Source organism: Scomber japonicus, chromosome 12, assembly GCF_027409825.1.
Source record: "Scomber japonicus isolate fScoJap1 chromosome 12, fScoJap1.pri, whole genome shotgun sequence".
NCBI classification, from domain to species: domain Eukaryota; kingdom Metazoa; phylum Chordata; class Actinopteri; order Scombriformes; family Scombridae; genus Scomber; species Scomber japonicus.
The window spans coordinates 20,660,574-20,682,599 of NC_070589.1; the positions used below are offsets into that span (position 1 = coordinate 20,660,574).

Here is a 22,026-nt window from a genome sequence, read left to right on the forward strand (position 1 = left end):
TTTTTTCAATTTTATCTTTCAGTGCAAAAACACAAAAATGACAACCATATTTGAGATTCCAGTACATCTCAAACCTTTATCATCATCTTTTTTTGCACCATACTAATTGGCACTTTTCATTCAAGCTACTTCCAGGTGAACAATATATTGTTTAGACAAATCCGATAACATTCTATTCCTGATAAAGGAGATGCTGCCCTCTTGTGGATTGTATGGTGTCTCGGATTTGCTGTAACATGGTTTCTGGCTGCAAAGTCAATGCTGAATGATCAAGCCGTTTAAAATCTTCGTTGCAGAGAAGGCATTCAAGTATGTTGGCCACTCTTTGTAAGTCAAAGGCAGCATGGTAAGGTCCAAGGGTGGTGAGGATCTCTGAAAGGTGCCGTGGGTAGTCGGATGAATCACCAGAGGAGCATGCGTTCAGGAAAGCCATTCGGTTGTCTGCAATGATTTTCAGGAATGAAGCAAATTCTCCGTAATCAATGCCAGAACAGGCTTTCATGATGACCTGAAAAGTACACACACAAGAATTACTTTCCATAATTATCCCCATATTGTAAACTATCAGGGTAGCAATCGGGTTTTTGGATAATATGCAGACTGAACAGTCTTATCCCTGAAGTACCTGACAGTGCTGATGCCATGAATCCATTGTGTTTCTCCACTCATTTATCTCTTTCTGGACGGATGACAGTTCATTCTGAAGGAACTGCCACATAATGTCAATATTGCAGCCGTTAAGCCAGTTATGATTGATGGAGATGGTGTCCTCCTGGGAGATAAAAAATACCAATTAAAGCTGCAAGCAGCGATGAACGGGCCCTCACCCCCCCCATGCATGTCGGTTTACAGATACAATAGGGCTTTGCATTGGTCAGCGCTCGGGCCCTAATTAGATTCATTATTGTTGACATCCATAAAAAATCACACGTAATAAAAGAGATTTACCATGTCAGTGATAGGCAATAGACTAGGCAATAGAATGTGTCATTACCTTTGCAATTCTTACCAGATTATAAACTTGATGATGCCAGCCACTGGGCACAAAAATAATTTCACCCGCCTCTTGAATAATCTCAAGAGGCTGGCATGCTTCTTCGGAGTGTGGAAAAAGGCCTCTGTCTCGAAGTTCTGCTGAAGTTACATCATAAGTCAGGTTGCCGTGAGTGTCTCGTAAAAACTCCTCTTGGCCTGGAGGATAGAGAAGCCATTTCTTCCTACCACAGATGTTTGCAGACCAACTGTAGGAGCGGAACACATCAGCATGGAACGGCGTCCTAATGATAAGAAACTGTGTTAGTAGACTGTATGAAAAAGGAAATCATTTAGCTGTAGCCAGGGTGTAACTTAGCCATACCATGAACCCTTTGGTCCCATGTAGACAAACCGGTAGTCATCTACTTCAAGTGTATCCCAATATTCATTGAGCCAGTCAGAAGAAAAGAACACTGGTGTAACGTAAACATTATGTTCTGGAAAGTCCCTGCAGTATAAAACACATCATTAATTATGGGGTAACTACAGTATGACATGCAAAAAAACTGTGTGATATCTGTATTCATGCCACCTTGACATGTGCCAGTCTTTAAGATAGAGGCATCCTTTAGGTGATGAATGACCATTCTGGATGTACTCCTTCCAGTAGTGTATGAATTCTTTGAAAGGCATAACTTGTTTAGGGTTTGCATTGTATTCCTTGGCATTGCAATTTGCAACCGGAACAGGAGTCTCATCTGTTATAAAGAGAAGAAGACAATATAGTTATTACAGCAGCTACGCACACTAACAATGTTGCATGGTGAATACATTAGTAATAGGCTTATTTACCAAACTCTTGCAGCAGTTTTTGGAAATTAGGCTTCCCCTCCTCAGTCACCCACTGTTTTCTACACTTCCAGTCCTCAGTAAACTTTCTTGAAAACATACACGGGTGATTAGGAAGCAAATACTTTTTGAAGAATTTAGAATAGCTGATCTCCTTGTCGATGTAATCTACGAAATGTGACGACCAAAACTGCTCATATGACTGCCTTGGGATTTTGACCAGGCTGCAGCAGTTACGGTACGCCTCCCTATCCATGATGGTAAACACGACCTCGACTAGCCTGTTAGCGAGATTAGCTGTCACGATGAACTGAGCTCGACGATTGATTTGACATAACAGAGCATATGTCTGCTCGCATTAACTGTTAAAATCCAAAACCTGATTCAACTAGATTACTTAACATTGTGTTAATATCATTGTGTCATCTTTCTATTTCGACAACAGGTCGCTGCTTATGTCTCCATTACAGCGTTGGCAGGTTATGAAAATATCTACACCTATTTTTCGTCACCTCTGCCTCTTTATTTACACTTATATTTAATTTAACACTAGTATTGCTAATTATGTCAAATATTAACGAAATGACTGCCCATGCTGGCTACACTTAGCTCTCCTAAACCTTGTTGCGACAGCGTTTTCTGACAGCAGAGTTCAAGTCGGACAGTAAACACGACCGTACTCGTGTGTGACGCCACTTCCGGGATAAACATCACCCACTGAACATAACAAGGGGTCACGTCCTGCGTGTGTTTTCGACTAATGTGGTGTGGGATAGCAATAGTTTTTAAACAAGAGGAAGTGATAAATGCTAAGAAGGTTTATAACATTATAAGAGGCGCTCGTAATGCGGCCAGGTGGATAGATAAACTTGCTTCTCCACAGCTGAAACAGCCAGTGTGAACGCCTTAGCTGAGCTCATACTGCCTGCACACCTTATTACACTTCAGAGTAAGTATGACCAGTGTCAACATAAAGTGGACAGTCAGTATAGTATACAAAAATGGTGCATGTTGCATGTTTAACTCTTGAATCGTGTCCATCTCCTAGGACAATCGGTGTATCTCCGTCCAAAAATGAGCCGAGACGTCCCCATCCACAGCTGGCCCGGCTCATATTACATTAACAGTGAGAAGCGGTGGGAAAACGGCAACCTGTCTCTCAGTAGAATCACGTTGAGCTTCGTCTCCAGTCAGAGTAAGGAGAGTCTCGCCAATGTCCGCCTGTCCCGGATCATGGAGATCAAGATGGAGTCGTCCAGTTTCATCTTCAGCACCCTCACAGTGCTCGAGGAGGGCAACGTGAAGCACTGGTTTGGCTCCCTTAAGCCCAACAGGGTTGTGGTTTATAATGTGTTGGAGCATTTCTGGAGAGAGCGCCTCCTGTCCCCCAGCTCAAGGGCCCCAGGGGCTGAGTGTCAGTCCTCCAAAGGCAGAGAGTTGATCAGCCTGGTGGCAGGAGCCCAAAGGAGACTAGGGGACACTGGGAGTGTCCTCAGCCATCAAGGAGAGCAGTTTGACAACATGATGCAGGGACTGGAGAAGATTGACTCCGACCTGGGCGTAGCTGATAAGTAATTTAAAACCTTAACTTGCACAATTTTTCATTTAGAGGTCTGGCAAATGTTTTCTGCTTATATCATGTTTTAACTAAGTTGTTACAATACAAACACAAATCTAAGTTAATAGTGGACGATGTCATACACTCACAAAACATCTTCCTGTCCATCTCTGCTGCTCTCTTTCAGACTATTATCACAGTTGGAGTCTCCTTCCTGGTGGCCTTTTGGTAAACTCCCCTGGAAGGCTCAGCAGGAGGCCAAGGCTGAGGATGCTGCAAGAGCTGCAGTTACTGCCGCTGGTAAGGGGTCTGGTAGAAATAAGGTGATTACAAGCATCCCGGCTGTGGTGTCCAAAGGTGGAGACTCTGACTTGAAGCCTGGATGTTTGTTGGTGCTGGTTTCCTCCCTGGAGGTTCGAGACACAAGCTGCCAACTACTTCACCGCTTTGAACGGAATGAAATCGATGAAATAAGGGTGCATAGTCCTTATGAGATCACCGTCAGACAGCGGTTTATCGGGAAGCCTGATGTATGCTACCGGTTCCTGTCTGCTAAGATGCCAGAGGCACTATCAGTGTTGGAGATGCAGTACAAAAAGAAGTTTGAGTTCACAGTCGAGTACACAGCTTTCAAGGCAACTCCAGTTTCATCTCCATGTGACACAAAAGGGCCAATTGGGAGCGAAGGTAAGGAATACATAACATAAATAAAGGCACTGTTTGAATTTGACCACTAAGTGGCAGTAAAGCTCTATGTTTCCACCCCTGTGTATTATTTAGTGTGCAGCCACGTGTAAAAACATTTCATCCACATGACTTTTGGACACAGTCTTGACAGAAATGTATTTTGATGAGTCACTTCACCCTGATTGCCTCAGTTGCTGTACTTTCAGTTTACTGTCTGGTTTTCTCATAAACAACATATGCACTCTGCTCTTTTTCACCATCTCCACCCTTGGAGTCAGGTTTGCTGCAGAAGTGCCAAGAGACAGAGGTTCCACTGGAAGTCCCAGCAGGAGATTTGTCCCAGTTGCAGGTGCATGTCCTCCAGCCATCTGTCAGCCAGGCTGAGGCCCAAGAACTCAAACAGGTGAGGTCCAGTTGGACATGTTAGACTTCCATTGCCTGTGTGAATATGTGACTTTCACTAGTATTGCATTTAGATTTTTCATGTTTGTATATATAAGACAGGCAGGTTTACCACAAATAATGACAGCTGTTATAGTAAATAATCCTTTGGTTTTAGTAACCTGTATTTTGATAGCTCCACTCCAAACCATAATTCATTACAGTGATTTTTATTTTTCATTCTGTAGGTTTTAAATGTTAGTTGGTGAGACCACAAACCAAAGTCCGTCCTGCTTTTTAAGAGAGGGAAAGAGACATGGTCAGTTATTTAGTCAGGCTGTATAACGTCTTTCCATTCAGAACCTCGCAACACTGAGAACTGTTACAGACATGGTCTGTGGTGGCAAGACCTATACAGTGACGTAAACTCAGACCTATGATTCAGACAGTTTCATTTTGTGTTTGTTTGACACACTATTACAAGTTGCTTGGAATAAATATTTGATGGAAAATCTTTTAATTAAGCTAAATTAAGTTTTTTAAATAGCAAATTTAAATACACACTATGTAGTGTTAAGATAAATGAAATAATGACTCCATTACATACTGTGTCTATATTAGCCATCATAAGGTGCTATTAACTGATTCCATGACTATATGATAGATTACCTTACTCTGGGGACAAAATAATGTAAACATCTCCAACTCCCAAATAATTAAACCTCTACTGCAAACTCTGCTACAAATGTGGGACATACTAGCGTGAATGTATTTTCCAGCTATAGCACAATCATTAAAGATACAATATATTTTGAGAGACAACAATGTATTTGGCCAGTATTCTTTTTTTTAACAAAAATAATATAGGAGAACATTTTTAACCCCATAAATGTGTTTATAAAAACATTTCAAAGTTGAAAAATAAACCTTACTGTGCTCTCAGATTGACAAACTGTAATAATGAGAATGTTTATAATTGATTTTAAATGTATCTTTGCTATCTCTTGTTACCATGATACAACAAGCTGATATCAGCCAATATGTCAGCCTGGGCAATTTATTGATTAGACTCTAAGTAGGACTATTTAACTATATAACTTTTATGAAGCCAAATAGGAAATTGCAAATTCCAGGACAAGGAGGAATATTTGACACAATTTTAAACTAACCAATAAGGATATGATCGACATATATGGAATTTGACTATTACTGGTAATTTGCTTGCGGCCGAATATGACCCAACCTCATTGCAGTGTTTTCAATTGTGGTTCAGTTTCTTAAAAGTTCTGTTTCATGATACATTACTTTGTCTACCCACTGCATCAGTCATATCTTGAAAAAGACAACACTTTTTATCTAATATTTGGTTAATTATTGTAGACAGTAACAATGTACAGTGGCTCAACATGGTTTTGGTCTATATAGTTATTTTCCAAAAAAATGTATTACAGCGATATAGGGTCAGAGACAGCTTACAGACTTATTATCTATTGTTACTATAAATTATATATTTTCTACAACAGGTAATGGTTGAAACTTCAAAGACTACCAATTTTGACTGAATGCTACACGTCTCTACACACCCTGTCTTAATGTAATTCATATCAAGATTCAAAGCTATGTTAAAGCAGCCTGTACAGAGGATCAGTTGCTTTAACATCCTCCCTAAATACTTTTGCAAATATTATTATAAATTATATTTTATCCAGGCACATATTAAACATTAACATTGTTTGAGGTTGGACATTCCCACTTGTTAAAAGTATAAACAGGTTCACATAAGAAAGATTACACATATGTTTAATTTAATGTACTGTATTTTTCTATTAGTTCACAATCCTGGAATTACACGTCTAATGCACAAGACACAAGGCTCATATATTTTTTCTATTAGCTCTAGCCTAAATGTTTAATTCTGGGGGTTTCTACATGACTTAAGTTTCATATAAGCAGCAGCTAAAAATATTCATTTTCTGTGTTTTCCTATGACACACCAAAACTCCTGTGAACGTTAACTGCAAGGTGGGATTCAGTCATGTTCTCCTAGTTTAAATTATAAAGTCACAGACCTGAGTGAGTGAATGCAGTTGTTCCTCGGTGTGTATTGACATACTATCTGTTTTTCAAACTGCTGTCTGGAGCTGTTTCTGTGCTCAGTTGCAGTGTCCGCATATATTGGCTAGTGAAAACTGACATAATGTCAGTGTGTGTTTGTGTGTGTGTGTGTGTGTGTGTGTGTGTGTGTGTGTGTGTGTGTGTGTGTGTGTGTGTGTGTGTGTGTGTGTGTGTGTGTCTGTCTGTCTATGAGGGAGCATGTGTAGCATAACATAATATTAGTTTAGAAACCATGGTGGTGGGGTCTGGAGTGAGTGTTTATTAGGTTTTGCTTGGCACATGACAGTATATTTAAGTTGTTCCATCAACCATAACATACACTGTTGTTGGACCATGGAGATGGAGTCACAGTATTCCTTAAACCCACTGAAATTAGAAAACAAACAGTATTGAATGATATCAATGATCCCAGGAGAAAAGCCAAGACTTCTCTCTGAAATCTCTTCTCATGTTTCATAGACTGCATAATATGAAATACTATCATATCTACCACATGAGTAGCTGTTATTGCATTATGGTTGGTGTTGAATTGTAATGTTGCCTGCAGACATTTAATAGCAAGTCATTGTCTTTGTAGCCAAAGTGAAGAGAAAAAACACTCTAATCTGCTCCTCTGTCTTTATTCCAATAACACACTCGCTCTCTAACTCGCTGACCCCGTCTTTACACCTCTTTACATATGGTCTACATATTCTGCCCTGGGTCCACTGCTAACCCACTTTTTTGTAGGTTTTAATAATGAATCTCTTTTTATTTGCAGCCTGCTCCTTGGTTGTCCATGTTCACTGGGGGCTGATGTGTAATCACTTCAACAAATAAGTATGTGCGTGTCTCCATGAGAGTGTACTTATTGGAGCGTGCGTGTGTGTGTGCAGATGCTGATGCAGCTGAAGAACCTGGCTCTGGAAGCAGAGACAGAGCTGGAACGGCAGGATGAAGTTCTGGACGTCCTGACCAGCTCCACGGACCGAGCCACAATGCACATAGATAAGCACACCTGCCGTATGAAAAGACTGCTGTAGCTGAGATTCATGTGGTCACCATGATCATCATGAGAAATGCTCTGTAAGCCGTCTCTTTGTCCTTATGGGATTGGTACAGCTTGAGAAAACTGAAGTAAAATACTAGGGATGTTTCTCATGTATTCATTGATAATTCATAGGATTTTACGTTGTGTTTGCTGATGTGTTCACATGATGTTGGGGTCAAGTGTCAGTGATTTCAGGGAAGGACAATGGATTGCCTCAGAAATGCCTGTTTAACACGAAAGATGTTCACTGAAATCTGTGAAATTTGCACATTTAAGGTTAGGTCATGGCCTTAAAAGCATTAGGTAAGTTGCAAGTACTATTTATTTTTCAATGTGATTTTTTTTTTTGTGTTGCATTTGAAACCATTTGTTATGCAGCCCCCCACCCCCTTGAATGTGGAGTCTCTAGACCTTAGAAATTGTGACCAGCATTGTCAGCATTAGATGCTATTGGCTGGACACAAGTCTCATGTTTTCACATCTTGTCTGCAAACACAGCGTTTCAGATTGTTCAATAGATATTGAAATAACACCACTTTCTCCATTTTTTTCTATTTTTTCAATCTATCATATCGAAAAGAAATGCCTGGTAGCCATTTAGTTCAGATTATGTGGAAAGGTGTGCTCTAAAAATGTATGTAAAAGAAGTTTCCCTTCACTGGATTCAGTGCCTGGTAGTAGTGCTCATGGTTTGTCCTATTAAACACAATTTGCTGTGTTTGAGTGGGAAGCCAATAAGGGATGTCCTTGTCAGTACACTAGTGGTTAGAATAAGACTCAGTGCACGTCAAGCCCTCCTAGTGAAGCTGGTAGGTGAAAATATAGACAGGTGACTCTGGATTGTTGGAGAAGACACACTACAGTTTAAATCCTCCCTTGCTGGGAGTCAGTAACAACTGCATTAGAGGATGAAATGCAAAAAAATACATATTTTCTCTCTGTACACACATATTTAAAACAACCTGCATGTTGTTACAAGACAGATTTTCCATTTAAATGATTTTAAGGACAATAGATAAAGTAGTTTCCGTGTGTCACTGCTCCTCTCTGGACACAGTTTCCCTGTGGCTTACTGTTGCATGTCTCAATATTGCTGCTGTGTATTGCATCAAGTGGAAATGCCCCTTCATTATCAGTATATAGCAGAAGACTATAAACATGCAACCAAGTAATGGGACTCTTGAAAATGGTACACAAAACACTCCCTCAGTGTTTTTAATTATTGTTCACAAAATACTCCACATCCACATCTACTGTGTATGTCTTGCTGAAGATTGATATTATCCTAAATATGTATGATCTGTAAAGGACTGACGTGTGTATTGTAATTCTGTCATTTCATTGTGGTCTGTTACCACTGTGAACTTGTAATTAGCTGTGGTTTAATCTCATCACTGTATAAATGCTTGATTTTGCTGATAATACCAAGTTTAGCTTGTCTCTGGATGCAACTAAACAAGTAGCTTTAAGTAAAAGGGAATTCATCTCCACCTCCATCCCATTCTTATAGCATGAACCATAACTGGTATTGTAAATAATGGAATCAATTCCTTTTTATCAACCAGTTTTACTCAAGTCATCACTGTTGAAAGTCTGTCAAAGTATATAATTTACAATAAACTAAAGTTTAAAATTCACTTGTTCAGCTGTAACCAATTGTTTTATATTAACAATGGATCAAATGACAATGTGCATTTGTCTGTAGTTCCTCTCTGGTCTGTAGGGCGTTTTAGTGTCTGTCAGCTCATTGTTTTGGTTTTAATAGCTCAGAACAAGATGTTAGACTAACCAGGTGAACATAGTGGAGCATTTAACTGCTATAGAGCTGAGTATTTTCTTCAGGAAGTGGAGACCAAATCAGAGCTAAAAGGATGATGAATACTGGAATTACATTTACCAGGTGGACATTAACATGACTCCAACCGAATTATATTGTTCAGTGCCTGCCTGACGTGTAAATAGGCAACTGTTTGCTACCATGTTTGCCATATCAACTTTATAAGGTGTGTTTACAGCTTGTTACTCTGTTTCCATAGTCGGAATCTTTGCTCAACAGCATTTGTTCAACACTGTAAAATAGGTTTTTATTTCTCCTTCAGCTTTGTAGTGCTTGCAAACATGTGCTTTGAAGGTTGAATTGTCATCAGGCCTTTGTATATAATCCTCTGTTAAATGTGGATGTAAGCAGTTGAGAAATTTTAGCTCTGGAAAATACAATTTGGCTTTTATCAGCTTTTAACACAGTTTATGATGGAATGCCTTGTAAATATTATTATAAGCAAACTGAAGGTTTTGAAAAACCAATTGACTGGGATCAGCAGAACATTCAAGTCTCGCATCCTGGCATAAAATGACCATTAAAGCCAAAGAAACAACCATAATTTAGTAACTGGAAAGCAAATTAAGTTTAGTTATTTGGAAGATTTCTGATTTCAGTGAAATGAGTCTCCTGAATTCTAACCTGGCTTTATTCCTTAACAGGCAACGCCCCTCATAGTCGGCTCCCATGTGACAAATTGCAACAGAGAATATGAAAACACGTGCAAACTAGAAACGGATGTTAATTACTGCTTCAGCCGTGGCGCATGCTGTTGTGTGGAAGTGGCTCACTTTGTACACTCCACTATAACATCCTGTTGGCACCAAGACTGTTGGCATCAGTTGACCACCTCTGTCGGCCTGCTTTCAACAGAAAGGGGGACTACTTCATGTCAACAGTGGACCAGATTTGATTTGGCAAGTGCCTGAGCACTCAATTATGAATCAGGAAGAAGCCTAACATAAAGGAGTTTGAAAGCAAACCGACAGCCTCACTCAACAGTCTGGTCCCAGTTAGCATGAACTTATCACTTCTATGAAACACAGCCCACCATGAAAGATATGAAGCGCTTTATGCACAGGCACATTTTAAATAAAAAGGGACGCCTAGTTATGGGATAATGAAAAGTCCCTCCAGTATGGTTGAATATGTTTTCACTGTAGAGTGTTTATTTTTTGTTGATATGAGTGATAAACACTCTGATTTTGGAAGTCCCAAACTCCAGAAGCACACCACATGGTTATGTGAATTCCAACCCTTAAAAAAGGTTTGTGAAATAGAGCACACACTGGCGTGGTTTTCAAGCAGCCTTGCAATACGAGGAAGTGGTGGCGGTCTTGTCTGACCACAGATACATGAGATCCGGCTTTGCCTTCCTAACGGATGGTATGGAGACACAAGGGATTTTGCTGGCCTTGACTTCCAAGTCTGTTTACTTGATAGCTCTGTGGTGTGCACTCTCATTCGAGGAGCGTGTCTCCATTGATGGCCAATCAATCAACTCATGCTGGGAAAAAGCAGACCGAGTCTGGGCTATGAGGGCACATGTGGGTTGCACTGCGCTCCAAAATATGGAGACACATGACTGCAATACAAATAGGCTTGAGTTGTCATCCTTGGGAATATGTTTTTCAGTTTCCTATTTGTAAAAATGTAAGCACTTTTTCCTATTTCCATGTTTTATATAATCCAGTGATGGGTTCTGCTGATTTTTCATTACCTTTTTCTAGTCACTTCTGTATGTGATAACACAATGCATTTAACAGTCCATAGTGTTTAGCATCATTTATGCATCTAAATCTATGAGTAATTGTTTATGTGTAGCCTGCTGTGTGTAAGATTGCTAAATATTACAGAAATGTGACTTCCTCTGCACTATTAGACCATGTCTGAGTCTAATGGCCTGATTTTTGACTCACGTCCTGGCCGGCTTCTTACTAGTGCAGGTGCTGCTGGGTTTCCTTTTGCTGAGGGAGTTTCTGGTTTCAGGAAATATGGCCTGTTGGTTAATGTTAGAACTGGGAGAAAACGTTCCTGGAAGGAAGGTGCTTGAATCCATCCAGGGGGTGTATATGTAGTCTCCAACAGAAATTGATATGACACTCACCATCCTCATCTTGTCTTATTAATATTTCCAGTTGTCATTACTCTATATGCATACAATTACCTGTGGATTTGAAACATTTGACTTTATTTCTTGTTAACATGTTGTACGTATTGTTTGGATTCAGATCTTTATTTGGCTTGGTCAGACCATAAATGTGTTCTTCATGACTGCTAATATGGTACTTTCCCAGGTGCTGACCTGCTTGATGATATCATATGCTCTTGCACTTATTGTTATATTTTCCTTGGTCTTTGAGGCGCACTTTGGTTTTCTGGCTTTTGTTTCACCAACTTTTCTCATTTCTGTACAACAGAGTTAACAGCTAGGCAGCCAAAGCAAACTTGGCTGTGTTTTTATACAGTAGTATCAGTCTCAAATCAACTCCAGGTGAAATCCCACATCACAACCTACCTGAACCCTGCTGAAATCCTTGTCTTTCTAGCATATGCATACTGTGTTACTTGCTATGTTACTGACTAGGATGTGATACTGTATATTCAAGTGTAAGGAGTGGTTCTGCTGATTCTTATCATATTAACATCTTACAGAGTGTAGCGACTTACTCCTTGAAGTGAGATCTCTTGTCCTTCAGTGATACCCTGTCAGCCCCACCCACCACCAAAACACATTATTAACTCGCTAACCTGATCGTCTTGTTGGCCATTACGCAAAAAATATTCCATAAAAAACATACTTTTCACCAAATTACTGTTAATGTGTGCTCTTTGAAGTCAGTAGGGGGCACCAGTGAGTTGCTGGTGAGATCAATTTCATTAACAACAAAAAGCCATTGCTTTATGACCTTTGTACTTCCTGTGATGAAAGCATTAATTTAATGTGTATTACTTCATGGTATGAAGGGTCAGCTTGGATACTGCTCAGTCTACTGGGTGTGATGTACACAAATACTGTATAAATTCACAAAATAAATGTGTCTATGTTCAGTATATTTTAAAGCTAACATCCAAAACGTAAAATAAGTCTTCTTAGTCTATTTGGATTTGGTCTTCGTCATTATCTAATACTAAATTACTGTTCTACATTTTAATGTGTGCATATGGGAATGAACAAAAAGCACAGTAACAGTAACCAACAACAAACTTTTCTTTTCTTTTTTTCTTGGAGAAACCTCGGCTACAAATGCATTGCAGTTGTTTGCACAAGGTGAAAAAAAGAGCACAACAGTCCAAAGTTGCAACTTTGGCAAGTGTGAGGAGTCCTTTTTGTGATGACTGGATTATGTATTCATTAAAACCCCATCTATACTGCTCCCCAAACAGGTTGTCAGGCAAAGAGCCAGCTCACACCGCATCAGTACTTTTACAAGCAGGCCCCCCAGAAACGTTCAGCGAGTCTGTTTTTAGTGGCTCTTACTGCAAATGGAAACACTTAAGTCCCACAATAAATTACCCACCCGACTAATGCCACACTGTGTAGACCCATAGCTACTCACAGACAGCCTTTGGATTTATATTTTAAAATCAAATCCTCTTGGAATTTTCTATGTTACGGTGACTTGGGGTCACATGAACTGACAAGGGGACAGGGAAAAAATTAATCACACTAAGGTTGTTGCACTTGCGTGCAGTCTACAAGGCCGGCAGTTTGATCAAAGCTAAGGATGTAGAATCCCCCCCCCCCCTCACCTCAGTGGGTTGACACTGGGGTCATTTCAGGATAAAAATAGACTTTGTGGGTTACTCATTTTCTCTGGAAAGTAAATAGCCATTAGTGCAGCAGGCCAGTGATCTCAAGGACAACTAGTGTTCAGTCTACACTATTGTTTATACTGTAGCTCGATGATTAAAAGAGACAACGGCGTATTGCAGACCCTGCTGTTAAATAGAGCATCCCCAGCAAAAACAGTAATGATGGTGCCCCTGTGAACACAGTCCACTGGGGTCAAGTTCAGACACTGTGAAAACACACTTAAACACACTTGACTTAAACTTCTGTACTAAATACTGTCGAAAAAAATCTACCTACGGGTATATATAAAGTCACCTTGAACACCTTGAACACCTTGAACCTAAATGTCATGGTGTGTTAAGAAATAAGAACAGTGTCTAGGACCCTTGCAAAAAGTGCCCATGAAATAATCCTAATTATCATTCCTGCAAGCTTTGTCTGACCACCTAGTGATGTAATTGCAGCTGACCAAATAGATTGTTGTTGAAATATTGCCCTGCTGTTATAACTACGTTGTGACAGCGTCGTGTGTTCACTGAGGGCCGGTGCAACCATAACAAACACAGCTGAATCTGGGGTTTACATTTCAGCAGGATGACGGCGCACGCAGCGTCTGGGTGGAACTTGGGAAAAGGAGCCTGGGCCAGCAGCCTCGTCTGGCTCTCTGCCAGCATGGTAAGAACAGCCTTGACAGAGGGACCTGTGAAGTCATTGTCCAGATGCACCAGGTTGTAGATGCATATGAATGAATGGATAGCATTGGTTATAGCTTTACATCAACACAGAGAAAAGAATTTGTTTGTCAAAGGTAAATACATGCAATGACAATAGACTGAGGGTGTGGACCATCAAGTTCAGGTCAGACTTATTTTGACGTGCTCTTTTGAGAACTTCCAAAAGCAAGTCGCCAGCTTAATACCATGGGCTCTGAATTTTGAAGTCAATACAACCACAAATGGAAAGAAAAATTGTTACCATCTTTGGCCTCAGTTTGGGTTTAATTTAGAAATAACGTGACACTTTTGTAATACTCTCAGTCCTTGGCATTTTTTGTATGTTTTTACTTGAATGTCTGTTGAAAGATCTCACCACTTAGATTCTTTCACTTCATCACAGTTTGGAGATGAAAACAAAACAAAACAAAACAAAAATTCTGGTTAAATGTACCCAAAGGCATTCCCATATGCTCATATTCTCCTCTTTTCTCAATCTCTATATCTTTTTTTCTATCTCTATTTCTTTTTTGTGGGTTTATTTCCATAACTGCTTGGAATTTTTGGACAACACCTATTTTGTGGAAACTCCTTCCGCAATCCCAAATGGTTTCGTCCACGTAACCTCAGGGGAGCAGCCAGCAACTATGTAATTGGAGAAGATTGAGTACACACAGAGAGACCATAGCCTGGTGAGCTATTGAGAAGCTGAAACAAAGATTACCAGATGTTTACCCGGCCCTGCCATATGTGAGGTGGTTACTGAATGTATGTGCAAGATGTGTGAGTAGCAGACAGAGGGAGTGTGAACCTTTGACCCAGTGTCCATTACAGGTACAGAAAAAAACTGCAATGCCAATTGTCCATGAAGCCAATGCAAAACAATGACGTGTTACCCTGCTTGGTTTTCCTCTAAAAGGAAATCTAGTGTTCCTCAGGATATCAGTCAGGAATCCCCTTTTACTGATGGAAACCATGGAGCCATCAAAACAGAGCTTGGTAATTCTGCTGCCTGGTTTCAATTAAAGCATTGAATATCAAAGACGATCACTCCCATTTTAATGTGCATTTTTTTTATGTGTTTCCAGTTTATTTTGATGGAAAATTTGTGGGTGGAGCACTTGCTAATTGGTATGGAAAACTTGCACCTGTGGTAGACCAATGTTTTGAGAGTCAGAAACATTGAATATTTGCGTTCGTTTCTTCTGAGAAGGAGCCCATTTTTGTCCCAAAAACAATTCCTTACTGGATCTGATGTGTAAGATTGTCTGGAACAATACAGTTACACAGTGGTTGTGAGTTGTCCAAGCTTTGATTTCATAGAGCAGTATAATTTGTCATTCATCATGAACTGCTAAGCCTTACATTTAACATAAAATTGAAATCCTACCAGCATTGAAATCACTGATACACTTTGATATAATATGCAGCTTTTTAGACACATTATATTAGTAGCAATACTGGTTGCTGATGTCATGTACTTTGATTAGACTGTTCCATGTCAGAAGTTATATATTGTATGTATCGTATCTCATTGTCAAGCCAACCTTTTTGAAATTTCCTGCATTATGTCATAGCATCAATGGAGTGAAGCCTGTGTGAACTCCCCTCACTGACACAATATACTGTATTCACCTTTAACTATATCCAACGCACAAGTTGTTAAAGGGCAGTCAATGTAATCTGTCATTTCTGCTCATTCTTTTACTGCTGCCTGCTAACAGTCCAATCATGATGCTTCAAGATGATTTTGTGGAGGGAATAATCATGTTTGCACATTCCAGGCTGCTGCAGCCAGCATTCAGAAACTTGGTTTGGTATCATTCTTCATATCGGCTGTGAGTCCACCTCAAGCTAGGAGCCAGATTTCATTGTCTGTGCTGCTATAGCTTTGGACTGAGACAATCCTTTCCGACTCTCTGCTAAAATGATTAGGATCACTACTTCTTTTCACCAAGGTAAGTGAAGTATTTTCTTTACGTGTTAACAGACTTATTCAGAGCACTTACATGCACTTAAAGATGCAGTGTGTAGAATTTAGTGGCATCTAGCAGGACGAACTCGGCAGAAATGGAAAATCATATTCATAGGTATGTTTTAATCTGTGTATAATCATCTGAAAATAAGAATCATTGTGTATTTGTTACCTTAGAATGAGCCTTTTATGTCTACATCAGCAGCGGACCCTCTTCCATGTTTCTACAGTAGCCTAGAAAGAACAAACCAAAAACTGGCTGTATAGAGGACTTTTCGTATTTTTCAGTCTGCAACTTCACCACTAGATATCACTAAATCTTACACACTGTTTCTTTAAGTGACCAGCTTATTGCAAATGTCTCTCCTACTACCGTCCTTAATTTAGAACCAGGCCTTTCTCATTTTAACAGTAGTGACAGAAGATGCTGCTATGGTCACAATGCTTTTTGGTGTTGTTTTGTTTTTGTTTTATTGGTGTGTGTACCTATAAACAAACTGACTGATGATGCATCAGACTTTGAATGGAATTCAGAGTCCTTGTCACGCACAGACATAGTTGTAGAAAGCACATTAGAAACACAATTACACATATAGCCCAAAAAAATTGTGTCATCCATGAGAAATCTAGCAGGAAAACCAGGTTTCTCTAATCACCTCCCCCAATTACAGGGACCAGGTTTCCCTCTACATGACATACAGGAAATCAGTTTACTGGAGAAAGCGGACTGTAACCTTGTTGAGTTCATGGCTTGGCTCCGTTTAGTCTGTATTTTTATGCTTGGCAATCTGGCATCGCTGCTGGCAGTTTCCACAGATCTTCTTGTGACTAATGTCTTGGTGTCTGCTGGCTGCTAATTTTTGCTGTTATGCTGCTGCTATTTAACACCTGCCATTAAGGAGTTTTTTTTCTACTGTCACTGCCCAATCTCCACATAAACATACTGAGATAAGTGTACAGAGACTGTAATGAAATGCATGTTTAAAAAGCATTCAAGCATTCAAGTGGCTGCACATTAACTGTAGGGTCTTACGTTGGGGCTATCACTCTGTATGTGTAGATTCATGAGTGCGTGTGCAGCGTGTATGTGTGGGGTGGATCTATCATGACATTCTTTCCATTCTGGTGAGAGAGAGGTGGAATCACCATGTCTATATATATGACAAAGTGCGTCACTCTCCTCCCTCCTCTCCTCCTTTGTGGTTTTTAGGACTAGAAGGAGATCTATAAGTTACAGCAGTGTTCTGTCATTAGCGGTGAGCTTTAATCTCCAAATTAGAGGGGTAAATCATTAAACACTGCTTATATCGGCAAACAGGAACACGTATGAAGAGAGTTTCCCTTTTAATAGACAGCTGGCTGACATGTAGCTCATGTGGTCCACTGGCTGCTAAGTGACTTATGACCACTCTGATATAAGCATATCAGACCCACTCATAAAGAACAGTCAGAAAATACAATGCCTAGGATTTATTACAATATTATTATTTATATCAACTAAGGCTTCATCAACTCTTTCATTACACACATCTGTTTAAACTGTACTTAGAAATATAAAGGGTGTTCATTATACAATGTTTTTACATAAACCCATTGCACAATGCAAATTTATATGACCTTTTACATAATGAGGAGTATTATAATAAAATGGAAATCCACAATTTATACTGTAACTGCTGAGTACACAAATATTCATCACCATGAGGGGGGGGGAATTAAAATTTAAAGCCCAGTTTGTTCATATCATATTGCAGAAGATATACTGATTTTTTTTTTTTTTTTGCACAGTACTTTAATTCATTCTTATGAAGCTCCAGTGAGTGAAAGACCAGAGTTTTGGTGGGTCACTGACTTGCTCACACCCATTGTTGACAAGTTTCTTAACTTGATTTATAGTGTTCTAACATTTCACAATGTACTAGAGCTAAAATTTATTAGTTTGGTGCTCACACTTTGTTTTCCATAGAGATATTACGGACCGCTGAGAGAAAAGGAAAAGTATAATTTTGTGTTTGTTAGCTCAGTTGCTGAATTATGAAGCAGAGTTAGGGCCGTCAGGGTCCCGAAATCCTCTGAGCACAGAAACACATCACTCAATGACGACATGAGAACATCATTCTGAGGCGATACCAAAACCAACCACCTTATCACAATTACATCATGTCTCCCTGACAAGAGGGCCAACATAGATGTCATAGATGTCACAGCTTTGCATAAGCAGTAAATTGGACCGAACCATCCTCAAGGAAATTACTTTAACTCTGTTGTCGGCTCCACACAATATTTGACCTGTTTTGGACTGCTTTACGATAATATTTCTCTTCATGGCTATAGACCCCTATTAACCTCCTTGGATGATTGTTTTAGTTTCATATGCCCACTGTGCAGTATTATTAAAATTTTTTCCATGTGTCAAATAAAGTTATTTAATCTCTTCATTTTGCAAAGTCATAAGCTGGGATTTTGTTATGGTTTTTATATGTGCACACCTGCTCTTGATACATTCTCCTTGAGGTCTTTGGGGAGGTAATAACCACCATCGATTATGTGAATTCATGAGACACATCCTGCATTTTTACAGTCCATTGAAAAAGTACTGAGAACCAGAGAAGTCATAAATGAGTGTTCAACTATGACACCACGTCTGGTTTTATTATTACCCTCATATGTCAGTTCACACATTACTCCCTCATAACAAGTGGATACTCTGCACTCATTGTCCTGCACATCATTTAGAGTAACTGCTATGCATCAGATTTTACTCCTCGAACAGATTTTTCTGCTTGAGTCAGAGCCAGCGTCTCTTTCCTCCTCAGTGATCGAGGGGATTCACTCTGTGCTCTTAAAGGAGCACAAAGGACAACCCTTCCTCCTTCGAGTGTTTGTGGTGATCAAGTATCTCCTCTACGGTTCGCCCTTCTTCTGGGAATATTTCTGACTATTGACACTATTGACTATTGGAGATGGTCACCTCCTGTGATTTGGGCTTACGCTGCAGCTTAAACAAGGCCGCCATGCCAGAGTGAGGGGGGACATGGGTTTTACAGGCCCACCCGCAAGGAGAATGCAACTATTTCCTCTCCATAAATCAAAACGGACACACTGTCTGGGGGCTTTCAATAGGAAAAGAGGGCTCTTTTTTTAAATGAAAAGAGTCTGAAATTAACTTTTTTCTTGTGCAGCAGTGGATTTGGCTTTACATATACCACACATAAAGTACAGTATGTAGGGTTACTTTATTCATTTTTCTACAAGATGATGCACATTCAAATGTATTGTTAAAGGCTTTATGGCACAAGAGAAAATAAGAGATTCCTTGAAATGCTCTCCTACAAGAGCTAACCCATGCAGAAAAAGGAATGTCACCATAATGTGTAATGTTTTGCAAAACACAACAACAACACTTTACATCTCCAGCAGTCACAGACCAACATTTGCTTTCATTGGGTCATGATGATGATGATGATGATGATGATGATGATGACATGTGTCCAATATTCACTTTCCTTTTAGCTCTATTATGGTCTTCACAAACTCCTGAAGGAGGTAAATGTATCTTTTGCATGTTAGCAAGTGCTGGGCATGTAGTGTATAATTGTTTTGATATAAAAATATTGATTATTGCAAAAAGTAGTCTTAAGTCAAATGTGTGCATACAGGTACATGAAACCTGTTAAAAGGTCATGGTTCAGGTTGCTCTTACTCTCTAATTCACTAACCTACCAATACTCTTGCCTTTTCTAATCAAGTTATCAAAGCATTTTCACATGCTGACATGGCAAGTAGTTTAGTTTATATTTACCTTATAGGTGAAAAGCTTAGTGATGCATCAAAAACCAGAAACTGACTTTGATAGCTGAGCTGGATTGACGTCATGACTAACACAGCAGTCTTTTTTGTTTTGTCTGGTCATTAATATTACTTACACTCCACAAACTTTCCAACACGGTGTTCGTCTGTGCTTTGACATATCTAGATTCCTCCTTCCATCGCAAAAAAACAATCACCGCAATTTTCCTTGTAATGAGATTCTCTGCTGGGACCGGGGGTTATGGAACACACATACAGACGAGTCATGACATGACTCACCCCACCGAATGTCTACAAATATGTGCCTGATGTCAATGACACTATGTCTCGGATACTGAAAGCATTCACATCCCTGAGAAAATATCAGGCAGTAATTACACATTTCCTTTGAGATATGGAAATTATTAAAATGTGTTTTAAACATACTAGCAGTGATGTATCATTGAATAAGAGATTATAAAGAAAGGGGAAAAAGAGAATACATTGCCACTCAGTGTAACTGGCAAGTACGAAATCAATCTCTTACTGTGCATTGGTGGGTGATGAAAATTTGTCAGTCGATGGCAGCCCACATTTCCAATGTAAACCCACAGGAGGATGTCCTGGAACAATTCAGCCAAAGCTTCTGGCTGAGACTCTGCAGAGCTGCGTGCATGGGTAATTGGTCGAGCAGCAGAGGAATGACCTTAAGTTTAGATTCAGGCAGTTAGGAGACCTTGGAGACAGCCTTGATCCCCAGGCTGTCCCTCACACAATTTCACTCTGAGACTCTGCTTTTACTTTGCCACTGAGGAAGTGCGCACAGACATTATAGTGCCTTGTGCAATGACAGCATAAGGCCTTATATGATATAGGTGCTGTAATAATTCCTTTATTAACGAATATCGAGTATTTGTTGAATTGCAGGGGATGACTACAGTCTCATTTATGATATTACAGAGTGCACAGTATATTCAACACCACAATAGCAGAGAAACATTCATCAAAAAGGAGAAAAACCTAGTCTGCCAAGTGAAAAACACTTATCTGAGTTAAGGAAACAGCTTCCTCACTGCAAGGCCCTTATAGATGCAGGGCAGCCGATTTCATGCAAGGAAAACTGGCTCCCACTCAGCCATGAGCCTGATGGAAGAGCAAATCTTGCCCCCAGCACCCCTCCTCCTATTCGATTCGGTCAATATACTGCACCAGTGGTGGCTGTAAGTGCAGGGAGCTCCCCATTGATCAGTAGTGGAACAGAATCCAGATCCAGCCAGCTGGGGCTGTTAGCTGGGGAAGCCGTGTTCTTTGCAGTGAGGTAATACCTCAGAAATCTCCAGCAGGTTCTAATTATGCCAGAACAACTCAGTGTCTGGCTGCGTATGGCTAGAGGGATAGCCAACACAAGCCGTTCAACTCTTCCCTGTGCGTAAGCCATAAAGGCCAAGGGGATGCCCTCATACCGCCCAACTTCGTCATCAACTGTGTGTGAGATTCTCAAGCGCAAACGTTGCCATATCCTGAATGATTCTTAAGTGTTCATGGAGTAGATTATGAAACTAGGGAGCTTCATATTCTTTAAATCTTGGAATTATAATCACTCAGGCTGGTGGCCACACTGAAGTTATTTTTAAAGGGTATTCTTTTGGACCTTTTAACCTTTGACTCTGCCACAACACAAGGTGGTGCTACTGTATCTCCCTGCTCTGTTGCTATGTAGTATCAAGCCTGCAAAGCAGCCAAACAGGGAAACAGAGTTTAAGGTCAGGACTGTTTTATGATTTCGGTAACCATACTGATTTCCTGTTGGAGGGGAATGATTAAGAGTGTCATCCTGCACTCAGACACTGCCTGAGGAATAATGCATTCCAAGTAGTTACAACAGCTACATAATTTTGCTCGTAGTTCATTCACTTGACTTTTATCCTTACCCACAACAACGAAGTTCTTTCTTGTAAAGGCACGGCATGAAAAATGTTTATTTTTTTCATAATTAAACTTATATTTCCTTCCCTATGACAAAATTAAAGGTTTGTCAACAACGCCCCACTCTTGAAATAAGATGGTAATAAGAGAAAAACTGCACTTTGCAGCGAAACCCTTGATTTGAGTAAGCTGTAAACTGTAAGTTGACAGTGATTAACACCAAAACATTTGCTGCTATAGTAACCGATCAGCACACTGTGTAAAGACATTCCTGTGTTATGGTGCAGACATACCTGGCAATTATGTTTCATCAGTTTTAATTGTTCTTTGTGAAGGACTATAATTCAGCTTTATTAAAGAGTTGTAGATTTGCCATCGTCAGGTTATAACATTTGCTTTAGTAAACTTTGCAG

General features: G+C 39.9%; 2 protein-coding genes across 2 annotated transcripts; one reads left to right on the forward strand and one right to left on the reverse strand.

The window, feature by feature from the left end:
• Window positions 1-67: 67 nt before the first annotated feature.
• On the reverse strand, window positions 68-2,469 carry jmjd4 (jumonji domain containing 4). Its single transcript, XM_053330271.1, has 6 exons — window positions 1,828-2,469; window positions 1,568-1,733; window positions 1,358-1,483; window positions 1,010-1,277; window positions 626-772; window positions 68-508 (listed from the first exon to the last, which is right to left on the reverse strand). The coding sequence occupies exons 1-6, from the start codon at window positions 2,078-2,080 to the stop codon at window positions 173-175; spliced, it is 1,296 nt and encodes a 431-aa protein (XP_053186246.1). The 5' UTR covers window positions 2,081-2,469; the 3' UTR covers window positions 68-172.
• Window positions 2,467-9,226, forward strand: snap47 (synaptosome associated protein 47). The gene is made up of 5 exons (XM_053330272.1): window positions 2,467-2,773; window positions 2,873-3,395; window positions 3,570-4,069; window positions 4,348-4,472; window positions 7,441-9,226. The coding sequence occupies exons 2-5, from the start codon at window positions 2,899-2,901 to the stop codon at window positions 7,585-7,587; spliced, it is 1,269 nt and encodes a 422-aa protein (XP_053186247.1). The 5' UTR covers window positions 2,467-2,773; window positions 2,873-2,898; the 3' UTR covers window positions 7,588-9,226.
• The last annotated feature ends 12,800 nt before the right edge of the window (window positions 9,227-22,026 follow it).

Excerpts from the sequence above, each read along its gene's own strand:
- snap47 (XM_053330272.1), top strand. The coding sequence starts at position 2,899 with ATGAGCCGAGACGTCCCCATCCACAGCTGGCCCGGCTCATATTACATT. Across the intron at positions 3,396-3,569 it reads GACCTGGGCGTAGCTGATAA|ACTATTATCACAGTTGGAGT; the intron begins GTAATTTAAAAC and ends GCTCTCTTTCAG. Across the intron at positions 4,070-4,347 it reads AGGGCCAATTGGGAGCGAAG|GTTTGCTGCAGAAGTGCCAA; the intron begins GTAAGGAATACA and ends CCTTGGAGTCAG.
- jmjd4 (XM_053330271.1), bottom strand. The coding sequence starts at position 2,080 with ATGGATAGGGAGGCGTACCGTAACTGCTGCAGCCTGGTCAAAATCCCA. Across the intron at positions 1,484-1,567 it reads AAAGACTGGCACATGTCAAG|GGACTTTCCAGAACATAATG; the intron begins GTGGCATGAATA and ends TTTATACTGCAG. Across the intron at positions 1,278-1,357 it reads ATGGGACCAAAGGGTTCATG|GACGCCGTTCCATGCTGATG; the intron begins GTATGGCTAAGT and ends TCTTATCATTAG.